At 32.2% G+C, this 10831-nt stretch overlaps 1 protein-coding gene across 1 annotated transcript; it reads left to right on the top strand.

The window, feature by feature from the left end:
• Nucleotides 1-915: 915 nt before the first annotated feature.
• On the top strand, nucleotides 916-4962 carry MONOS_10161 (uncharacterized protein; the record flags this gene model as incomplete). The annotated part of the gene is made up of 1 exon (XM_067862581.1): nucleotides 916-4962. The coding sequence occupies one exon, from the start codon at nucleotides 916-918 to the stop codon at nucleotides 4960-4962; it is 4047 nt and encodes a 1348-aa protein (XP_067724743.1).
• Between the last annotated feature and the right edge of the window lie 5869 nt (nucleotides 4963-10831).

The following is a 10831-nucleotide window of genomic DNA, read 5'->3' as shown; positions in this document are numbered from 1 at the left end:
GATGTTCTGAATGACCGTTCAGTCAGCACCAGCAGCTCAGGATGTGTGGATGATGTGGATACGGTTCAAATAATAAAGAGTCGAAAGTGAACTTGAAGGTATCGATGAGAAGAGGAAAGAGAGGTGATGAACGCACCAGAGAGCGCCAATTCAAGATTTGTGAAAGAGAAATGGGGGGTTGAGCACTTGCTTGAAGGCAGAATCAACAACGAAGAGAAACTGATGGCCAAACACAACCCAAGAGAGCAAGCTGCGATGGAAGAAAAGAAAAAAATGGGAAGCTCCATCATCAGGAAAATCAATTCTGCTTCAACATGTGAAACGCTGGTTTTCCCGAGCAAATGGGATGATATCATCGCGAAGAAGATCGGAGCGAGTGAATATCAATGGGCCAATCAGAATAGTTTCACGCCTCTCCAAAGCCTCTGTTGCCCTCTTTCGCTGGGAAAACAGCACCACATCTGTTTTCATCTTCATTTTCAAAAAATCCCTTCTCGCGAAACACAAATGAAAGAATCAAATGAAAAAGTTGCTTTTGAGATTCTTGCTTTGTTGCAATTTTTGTTTTGAAGCAACTGTTTCGATTCATTTTATTTGAATGAATGATTTGTTGTTATTTTTTTAATGAAACATATAAAAAGTGGAAGGAAAAATATTTCGGAATAAAAATGAAATATCATTCGTTGACACAAAAATGTTTCTCTTTTTCTTCTTACTCAAACAGCAGAAAATAAGTTGTTTTTTCTATCTGAAATTCATTCCCAAATTATAAACATGCAAACACACAGAAATGAAAAGTTTGAAACATGGTCCAATTTTTCCGAAACGAAGCGTTTCAAAAGATTGTTTGAACAAGAACACTTTTGATAATTATTTTCTTTATTTTGATCAACAACCAATTGTCTTTCTATTAAAATGTTTTTGATTTTGATTCTCGCGAACTATCTGTTTGCCAGTTGTCCCGCTCCGCTACGCAATAACAAAAATCGGTCAAATGCATATGCCGATGGCCGGTTTGAGGCAGCTGTTGATGCCGTTTTTATTTCTGAAAAAGGAGACGATTCGAAGCAGAACTGTGGAAGTGAAGCGGATCCGTGCAAAACAATTGCGAAAGGGATTGAGCTGCTTGGGGAAGGTCCTGGAGATAAGTCCGTCAAAATTGTTGATTCCGCTGAAATTCCATACGGTTTTCAGTTTTTGAAAGATTTCAACCTTGTGATAGCAGCAGCATCGAAGCAGGGCGCGGACAAAACACTCGATTTTAAATTGGATGGCATTGTTGCGAAAGGGAAGTTCCACATGGTGAATGAGAAAACACTGACACTGGAACATTTGACGTTTAATCTAATCCCGTTTAAAACTGAGCAGCCATCAAAGGAAGCAATAGAGGCATCTGCGATGATTCTTTCAAGGGGCGTTGACGGAGACTTGACAATAATGGATTGCGGAATATATTTTCAAAAATGGACAGATGAATATGCTCTGTTTTCGATCTTGAGAATAACAGAAGGAAGAGTGTCGATAGACGGATTTTATTGGGGTTGTTCTAGTTTTTATTATCTTTCTAGCGTGGTCATTCTTCATATATCCGAAGGAGTTTCTGTTCAAAAATTGAAGAATCTTCAAATTGATAATGCAAAACTAAGCAAAGCATGCGCCCTGGAACTACCATCTTCGTTCACACTGAAAGATGGCCACTTTGGCTCTGTTGAAAGGGCAAAAGCAGGACCAGCGCTTCTTGAAGCAAAAAGTGGGGAAGACAAAAAAGTGACGATTGCTATTTCCAATTGCGTGATATCTTCGGTTAAGTCACTAAAGTCTTCAAATGGAGGGTGTTTATATTTTGAAATGCTTCATCTGGAAGATGTTTTAGACATTTTGAATACAAAAGTCAGTTTTGCAAGAGCTTCACGAGGTGGAGGAGTGATGATTGGAGCAATGAATGGGAAAGTGAAATTGCAGAATATGGAGTTTTACGAATGCGAGGCGATTGAAGATGGAGGAGGGCTTCTGATGTTTGACTTAACACAGATGGCAGAATTTGACTGCATAAATGTATCGTTTGAAGAATGCAAAGCGGAAAATGGGGGAGGGGTGGAAATTATTTTGGGGGAAGGCGAAGTCAAAAGAGATACAATCTTATTTAGGGACTGCTTCTTTAGAAAAAACAAAGCCAAAGCGGGCGGAAATGATTTAACAATTAAATGTGACGGAAATGCTGATTCGATTAAAACTCCTTTTGATACTTCATCATTCAGCATGACAGAGGAGAAACGAGTGCTTGTAATGGACAAAAACGGTTTTGTTGTAATTCGTGATGAGTGGCTTGATGAGGATTCATTGGAAGTCAACGTAGATGCAAAAAATGGAATTGATGCAGCTGAATGCGGAAAAGCAGGAAAAATTGCATGTAGAACTATGAGACAGGCAATTGAAAATTGCCTTGATGGAGGATCTATTACAGTCTATACGACAGAAGAATGCAACGAGTATGACGATAAGCCAATAACAGTTGAAGGGAAACATGTTGAAATTTCAAATAGAGACCAGCATGTAATTTCAATAAAAACTGTTCTGGATGAAACGAAAGTACAGCAGGGCGAGGGATTATTCAATGTCAAGATAGGAGGATATTTACAACTTTGCACAGCTGAAGTCAAAGTGGATACAACACGAAAAAGTGGGCAAGGCAACGGACTATTTGTAGGCGATGGAAAAGGCGCAGAAATTCAAATTGAAAAAGTTAATGTCACAACAACGGATTCTAAACAAGCTCTGAACTGTGTTTTGATTGAATCAAAGTCTGGAGTGCTTAAAATTTATCATTTAGTCTTAGAACATTTCTCATCTAAATGCGCGTTAATTCTTGCAGTTGATTCAGAGGAAATAGTTGTGAGTGATACAGTCATTGACTCGATATCAACCACAAGCGCGACTCAATCAGTTGTTACAATTTTGAGTGGGTGTCATTCAACTTCTTTTTCTCGCACGACATTTTTGAATTGCTTTACAGTTGGACATAAATTAGGTGGAGCAATATATCTTGAGCTTGGGAATTGTGATAATTTTAGTTCATTTTACGGTCTGGAATTCGTAAACTGTTCGTGTAAAAGTGAACAAACAATAGCGGGTGAAATAAATTCAAAGTTTAACGAAGAATCAAAAGGTGGAGCTATGTACATTCGTGCAACTGACGAGGCATCTAAGAAACTGAAACTTATATTGAATGGACTGACATTCACAAACTGTATCGCTGACAAAGGTGAATATATTTTCATTTCTTTGCCAGAAGGGCGGGATCAGATTGACGAAGACAAATTTGAATTTGAAATGAAAGATTATTATGGAAAGGAGAACTATCTTCTTCTTGAAGAAAGGAAAGGTGAAGAAGGGAGAATTGTAGATCTAATGATTGACGAACAAAAAAGATTGCCTTATCATTCATTAAACATTTATGTTGGAGGAGAAGCATCAAGCAAAGCAGCTTCATGTGGAAGAACAGAAGAGCCGTGCGATCGACTCAACACTGGTATTCATCATGGAGTGCAAAATGGTGATTTAACGATGCACATCGTTGATAGGGTTTATGTAGATGAGCCGTTTTTGACTGACGAGTTCGTAACACTTACATCTGCTTCTGAACCATCATTCGGATGTGAACATGAATCTGGTGCAATTTCGAAGCGGTTTTCAATCAAGGAAAACAATAGAGGCATTCTAAGAATTGGTTCAAATTTGAAAAAAGGGAAATCAATTGCTGTGTTTGGTATGAAGCAATATTTGACTTTTTTCAAGCACATTGACATTGAATATCCTGATGCAGTTGAAGGGGATGTATTGGATGTGATTTCTGGAAGGTTTGAATTAAAAATGATTGATGTTGTATTCAGGCCCTGGTACACTGGCTTGAAAGGAGAAAATATACTTGGCGGAGAGGGAAATTCACTTCCTTATAAACTAATAAATTATAATAATGGTCAGGCTGAAATTGAACAACTTTTAATTTATGGAAGAAATAGAAAAACAACTGAAAAGAACCGATGCAACAGCTTTTCAAAAATGGATAGCTTTGTACAAAAATACGAGGAAGACAAACCTTTCTGTTCGTGGGATTCTGGACTTGTTCGTTTGAGTGTAGCTTATGATTTGTATATGAATGACAGCTCATTTGTTGACATCAGCGAAGGTGCTATTCTCTCGGAATCAACTAACCTGTTTTTGAAAAACTGCAGCTTTGTGAACAATCATCCAATTGATGCTGGTTGGGATAGTTTTCCGTCCTTACATCACAACATTCGAATTTCCAATGGTGGAGGTGTTTATGTGGAATCTTTAGCTCCTGGAAGTGATGGATTAGATGGAAAACCGTTTGGAATGCTGAGTGCCATTAAAGCCTGCGGAAATGCAATAGATAATATGGATTCGTATTTCTTTTCGCCCATTTTGAAGAGTGTTTCGCTTAAAAAAGATGAAGCAAGCAGAAAGGATGAAGCACAAAATCAAAATGAAAATGAGAAAGAGATTGAAGCAATCGTGCAGGGTTCGTATTTCATTCCTTGCGAACTGACTTTTGAAGTTTGCAAAAAAAGGAAAGGAAAAGAAATAATATGCACAGATTGTCCAATTTTCGAGCATAAGAATGAGACTGAGATGAAAGTGAGGATTCAACAATCTTTATTAGACGTTGATGATTATACATCTGTTATCTGTCGCTTATCATACTCAAGTGGAATTATTAATGGAGAAAAAATGCATTCAAGAAATATTATTTTGGTGAAGCAGAAGAAAGCTGATCCGAACGAAGATAAACCAAAGGAAACAACGAAAAAACCACTTGTGGCAATCATCGCTTCCGTAAGCTCAGTTGTTGTAGTAGTTATTGTTGCGATTGTGATTGTTGCGTGTGTGCTGAAAACTAAAAAGAGAAGGCAGTACAAAGCTATCGATAATTTAAAACTGTAGCTTGAAGCGCTGTGGATAAACAGAAAATTCTCTGAACCACAAAAACATAGAGATTTATTTTGTTAAATATATTTAAAGTTTGCATTATAATTTGATATTATGATGTTTGTGAAGCATGATAATTGATTTATTGTTATTCAGAGATTTTCTATTGCGTTTGACAAATTGAGGCAATGACCCAAATATATATAATCTTTATTTTATTAATCATAATTTATTTGAAAAATTTTTAAATTCTGGTGTATAGTTAAAAAATCCTGTCAATTAGATATTATTTTTTTTTTTTTTTGTGAAGCAGATTTCTGTTTCATTGCCTTTATGTTTTTGTATTTGTAGTGTATTTCAAATATAATTTTTTTTTCATTTTTGATGATCGTATAAGTTTAATCGCTTGGGAAAGAAAACTTTTGAAAGAGAATTAAACCTGGGCTTTTTAATTTTTATTTCTTCATTTGTTCTGTTTTTCGATTTAACCTTAAAGAGTTTTCACATTTTTATTTTAATTTTTGTTATTAGCGAGAACATGCATTTCGCACATAGTTTGTGAATATGCAAATTTGTTTGCAGTGCAATAAAACACAATATTTGTCTCATTGTTGTTTATCTTGAAAAGTTATAATTCAAACAACGGTATTAAAAAAAGAAATTAGAAAAATATTACAAATAATTATATTGACGATTCGATATCTGCTCAATTTTTCGAAAACTAATTTTCGTCAGAAAGAATGTTTGACTGAGCATTTCTCTTTTCAAAATACAAAATCCAACAATAATCAGAAATTGCTTGAAGATGCTTTGAAATAAAAAAAAAAGTATATTTTTTTCTGAATGGGTCATTCTTTTTGAAAAGTCGCCATCGCTTAATTTTCTTGTTAAAACATTAACATGTTTTTTAATCAGTTTTCGCAATCTGTCACTCAAATAACACTGTCATGATATTCGTTTCATTCAAAATGTGTAGATTTATTTTCACTTTTTATTTCTTTATTAATTGACTTTAATATTGTAAAACAGATCAATATTATAGTTTTATTTTTTGAATCTGAAAATTAAGACGTTGCAATTTCTATTTTAAAGACAAACACTTTAGGAAATGAAACTTTGAATTCATTCCTGCACATTTTATGGTTGTGTTTGCATCAAACACCATAAAATACATGTTGTTCTCTTTCTTCTTCCACTTCTCCGTTATCAATTTAATAATCATTTGGGCGGTAATACGGACCACCAATTGTATTTTGCACAAATTCTTAAATCTTTGAATCACTTTTAACTTTATAAAACTTTTAAAGATATGGGGCAATATTCTTGCTTTTATGAAAAAAAGAACGATTTGTTCCAAACTTTTTCCACTTTCATATCATAACAAGTCAAACATTCTCATTCAAAAAAGTTTAGAACAAATCGTTCTTTTTTTCATAAAAGCAAGAATATTGTCCCAATTGAAAAAAGCAATAATATATATTATTGCATTTTGTTTTGAACCTAACAAATATTTTTAAAAATGAACCCATTGAATTTGCTTTTTTTAAATTAAGAAAATTTCATCAACAGTGCTGATTTTTTTATTGAAAATGTCTGAAGTGAAATATTTTGTCCCAATTGTTGAATTTACTATTATGTTTTATTTATGAGATTTATGATAAAAGATCCTCCCTTTTTTTTTAATAATCAGAATCAAAGACTTGCTTCTGTTAATAATGAGGTTTTTTCCAGTTGTAATTTGTGTTGTTATTGCTCCAAAACCTAATTGAATATGTATTTTGTTATTAACGAATTATTGATTTATCTTTTTTCGATACTTAACCCATTTCTTATGATTTCAGTCTTTTTTTTACTGAAAAGTTTGCAAGAATTTTGCGATCAATCAAATTCAGAATACACATTATTGGAATCAGTTTTTTGTTATTCACTTTTCATTCGCCAAAGCTCAAACAGAACATTGTTTTTATTTAAAAATTTGGGTAATTATTTTTTGACATCAAAGCTTTTTTCTTAATGTGAATTTTGAAAAGGTCTTTAATTAATATGAAAGAAATTATGCAAAGAAAAGTTTGACGCATTCCAATTGTTTTGAAATAAAATCAATGAACGATATGAAAGAAAACTAAATAATTTTAAATATGTGTGATTATTTTTGAAATCATATTATTTCGAACAAATATTTCGGTCTGATAAATTTGTTTTGAATTTTTGAAAATGAACGCAGAAAAGAAAAAACTCCGATTTAAATATATCTTTATCATTCTTTTTCATCAACTATTGCTTTTGAAACGATTGATTAACATTTCATATTTGATTGTTAATTATTTGGCAAATGACATTAGATTTTCAAAATACTCAACACCCCAAAAAAAATGTTATGACTTCAAAAATAATCACCCAAATTGTTTTGTTTAAAAGAAGACATTCATTATCATGAAAAAATGAACATCAAATACGAAGGAATTCATTGGAGAAAAATAATAATTGTGCAGTTAACAAATAATAATATTTGTGAAGCGAAGGAGGAACATGCCGATGATGATGCGAATCGCACGAGTTCTTTTCAGCCAGTGAACGGAGTTTATTTTAATGTTTAAGTTTAGAAAATAATGCATTTCGCAGAATATTTATTACCGTGTTCAACTATTGATATTTTCGACTGATTTACAGCATCAGAGAATCTTGATTAAGGCATAATGAAACTTGAAGGACATCAATGAAACCTAAAAATATTCATTAATTTTTATTTTTTTATTCTTTAAGTTTTCAGTTTTATTGAGGATAGTTTATATGTCTGAAATAAATGGATAAATTGAAGATGAAGTTTTTTAAAAGTGAAAAAAATAGCAGAAACTTAGTGAGTTACAAACACACTCAATTTTTTATCCTCAAATTTTGTCTCTTTTTTGTAATATTTGCATTCATTCGTTAGGTGTCTTTGCAATAATACTTTTTTTTTATTCAGAAAATTCTTATTTCGAGAGAATTATTTATTTGCATATTTAAGATCAAAGTGATCCTAGGATCAATATTTTTGTTTTGATAAAATTCCTCACTCAATTTAAAGTTTTTTTGAAGTTTTTCATGCTTTCATAACAAAGGGATTATAATTATCTAAAATAACTTCAATTTTTTCTTGGAGTGATAAAATTGTGAAAAATAACTGATGTGCTTTTAGTTGCAGTATGCCGTATGGGCAAGCCAGCAGAAAAATAGGACTTTTGATTTAATCAAAAAGTGACAAAGTAATTATCAATTTGTCAGTCACTAAAGAAAAAAAGACTCGTCACTGGCAGGGTGACGAAAAGATTTAATGCATTCAATAAATTTATCAGAAATTATGTTCAATTCGTTATTTAAAAATGCGTTTGACTTCATTTTTCACGAAACGAACCATTTTTTTAATTTTTGATGTTGTTTTTGTGTCTATCGTCCAGTTCATGCAGCATATAAATATGTGTTTTATCCTTTCAAATATTCAAGAAGTATTTAAAAATTTTCATTTTGGAATATTTCTTTGACCCATCATAAAAAACATTTAACTAGATTATTTTATGATCAAAACAATGGTATTAATTATTTGAAGTTGCAGTGTATGATATGAATTATTGATTTACGCTATTTTTTAGATACATGATGAATCAAAAATTAGCAGATAGAAAAGAAAATGCGCATCAACATGAAAGTGAGAATCATTCAAAAACGAAAATTAGAAAAATTAAGACGGAAGCACAATTTAACGATGCATGTAGAGGATTTGTTAAAAAGTTGGTGGAATGTGGAAATTCGATCAAAATTGAGCAAAAATCAAACACTCTTCAAAATCTGTGCATAATGTGTTGTGAACATCAAAGCAATCCAAAAGACATCGGAAAACTTCTCAAGATTTTTTCTGAATATTCATTTTTTGAATATTTAAAGAAGACTATTTCTGATTATTCAGAGCCTAACCAATCCAGACTTTTTGCATCAATTATCTTTGCTCGAGTGGGAACATTAATGCCTCTTTTTTCAGAAGACAATTTGCATTTCACTGAATTACTTTTTTACTCTTCGAATCTAGATATTTATTCATCATTAACGAATTTCCGCATTGAAAGATCACGATTTGGTGCAATTTCAGATTTAACTTTAAGAGATGGTATTACTCAATTAAATTTCTTTTGTTGCATACTTTACTTGTTATTTAGATTTTTTACTCTCACAGAATACAAAGACATTTGCAGAATTTTTGCTTACACATATGATACACCATGTTGTTTTATTTCTTAACTATTTACAATCATTTATCTCTGAATTTTTAATTATTCTTCACAACAACTCTTCAAATGACAACGAAGCATCTATTTCCAATCCGCCCAGAAACATTACATTTAAAGATGATATTTTTATTCATCTAGGCTTTGTTATATGCTATATTTTTCAATCAATCTCAAATTCATTTGAAAACTTGACTCAAAATACTCACTTCATAAATGAAGGATTATTTGAGCAATTAATGAAATGGATTGACGTATTTAATTCTGTTTGCACTGTGAGCGACTACATAGAAACAACGTACGCCAAATTCTTTCAAATAGAAACCAGAAATCCTCAGCCAAAACCTCATGATACACAGTTCAAAATGAGTAAAATCAAAAATCAAATTGATCGAATGCTGCAATTTTTAATACAAACAATCAGCAGACTATTTTGCACACGCTACAGTTTTGACTGGTCGCGATTGTGGCTTATCCATCGACAATCACATGAGATGACATCGTCAGATTCACTTTTTAACAGATTTCATTCGCCAACACTTTTTTCAAACTTGGTTGATGTGATGACACATTGGCTGTGCACAAGCAATTTAATTTCGTTAAAATTCACCGCAACCTTTTCTCCAAACACCGCAAGCGCAATGCTGAAACTTTTTGTCACTATAATCAGACAATCTACACAACTTTGTTCCACAGCTGAAAATCAAAATCAAAACCTTTTTTTCTTGTTAGATACACTTTTTGTATTAAAGAGAGCAAGCAAAACAACAATAAATAAGTCCACTTCAGATTCTGATTGTCTGCTTGCAAGCTCAGTGGATTATTTAACTTCCCCATTACTTGAATGTCTTATGGATTGGATTCTAAATCCTTCTATATCATCACTCACAGTAATTGGCGATGCCTTGAGCTTTTTCATACATCTTTTGACGAATATTCTAATGCTAAATGCCATCCACAGCGGAGAAGAGTCACGAACGGCTTATTCTTTGAAGTGCATTATTCATTTTATGAAAGAGCGTTTCCATGAGACGGATTTGGAACAAGTTATAATAAGCTTCTCCACCTCTTCAGATCGATGGATCCAAACAATGTCCAAATACACTCAACAGAAGTTGTCAATTTTTATTTCAATGTAGAAGAAAATGAAGCAAATATCTTTGCTCTTAAAAAACAACATTAATCACGAAATCGCATGCGCTTTGTTTCAATTCTTTTAATTTTAATTTTTGTTCCTTAAAACTTTACTATTGCCGTTTTTTTAAAAATAAATAAATAAAAAGAAAGAAAGAAAGAAAAAATCCGGTTTTATTATTTGCAGCTTATGCAACGCTGAATTTTCAGCGTTTCAAAAACTCTAAGCGATAAGTGGAGTTACAACACGCAAAGCTTCAAAGAATTATTCAATAACAATGAAAAAAATATCTCAAGAAATAAAGAATTAATCTCTGCTTCGTATTAGAAATACGAATAATATTCAAAAATAAACTATACAAACATGATTAAAAGCCAATAAAAAAAAAAAAAAAAAAAAAAAAAAAAAAAAAAAACTCGTGAAATGAAAGCAATACTTAATATAGTAATGATATAAAGTTTAAATATAAAACAATAAACATCAGATCTCA

This window comes from Monocercomonoides exilis (genome assembly GCF_001643675.1).
Source record: "Monocercomonoides exilis strain PA203 chromosome Unknown scaffold32-1190040, whole genome shotgun sequence".
Taxonomy (NCBI): domain Eukaryota; phylum Preaxostyla; order Oxymonadida; family Polymastigidae; genus Monocercomonoides; species Monocercomonoides exilis.
This window is presented reverse-complemented; position numbering and strand designations above follow the sequence as displayed.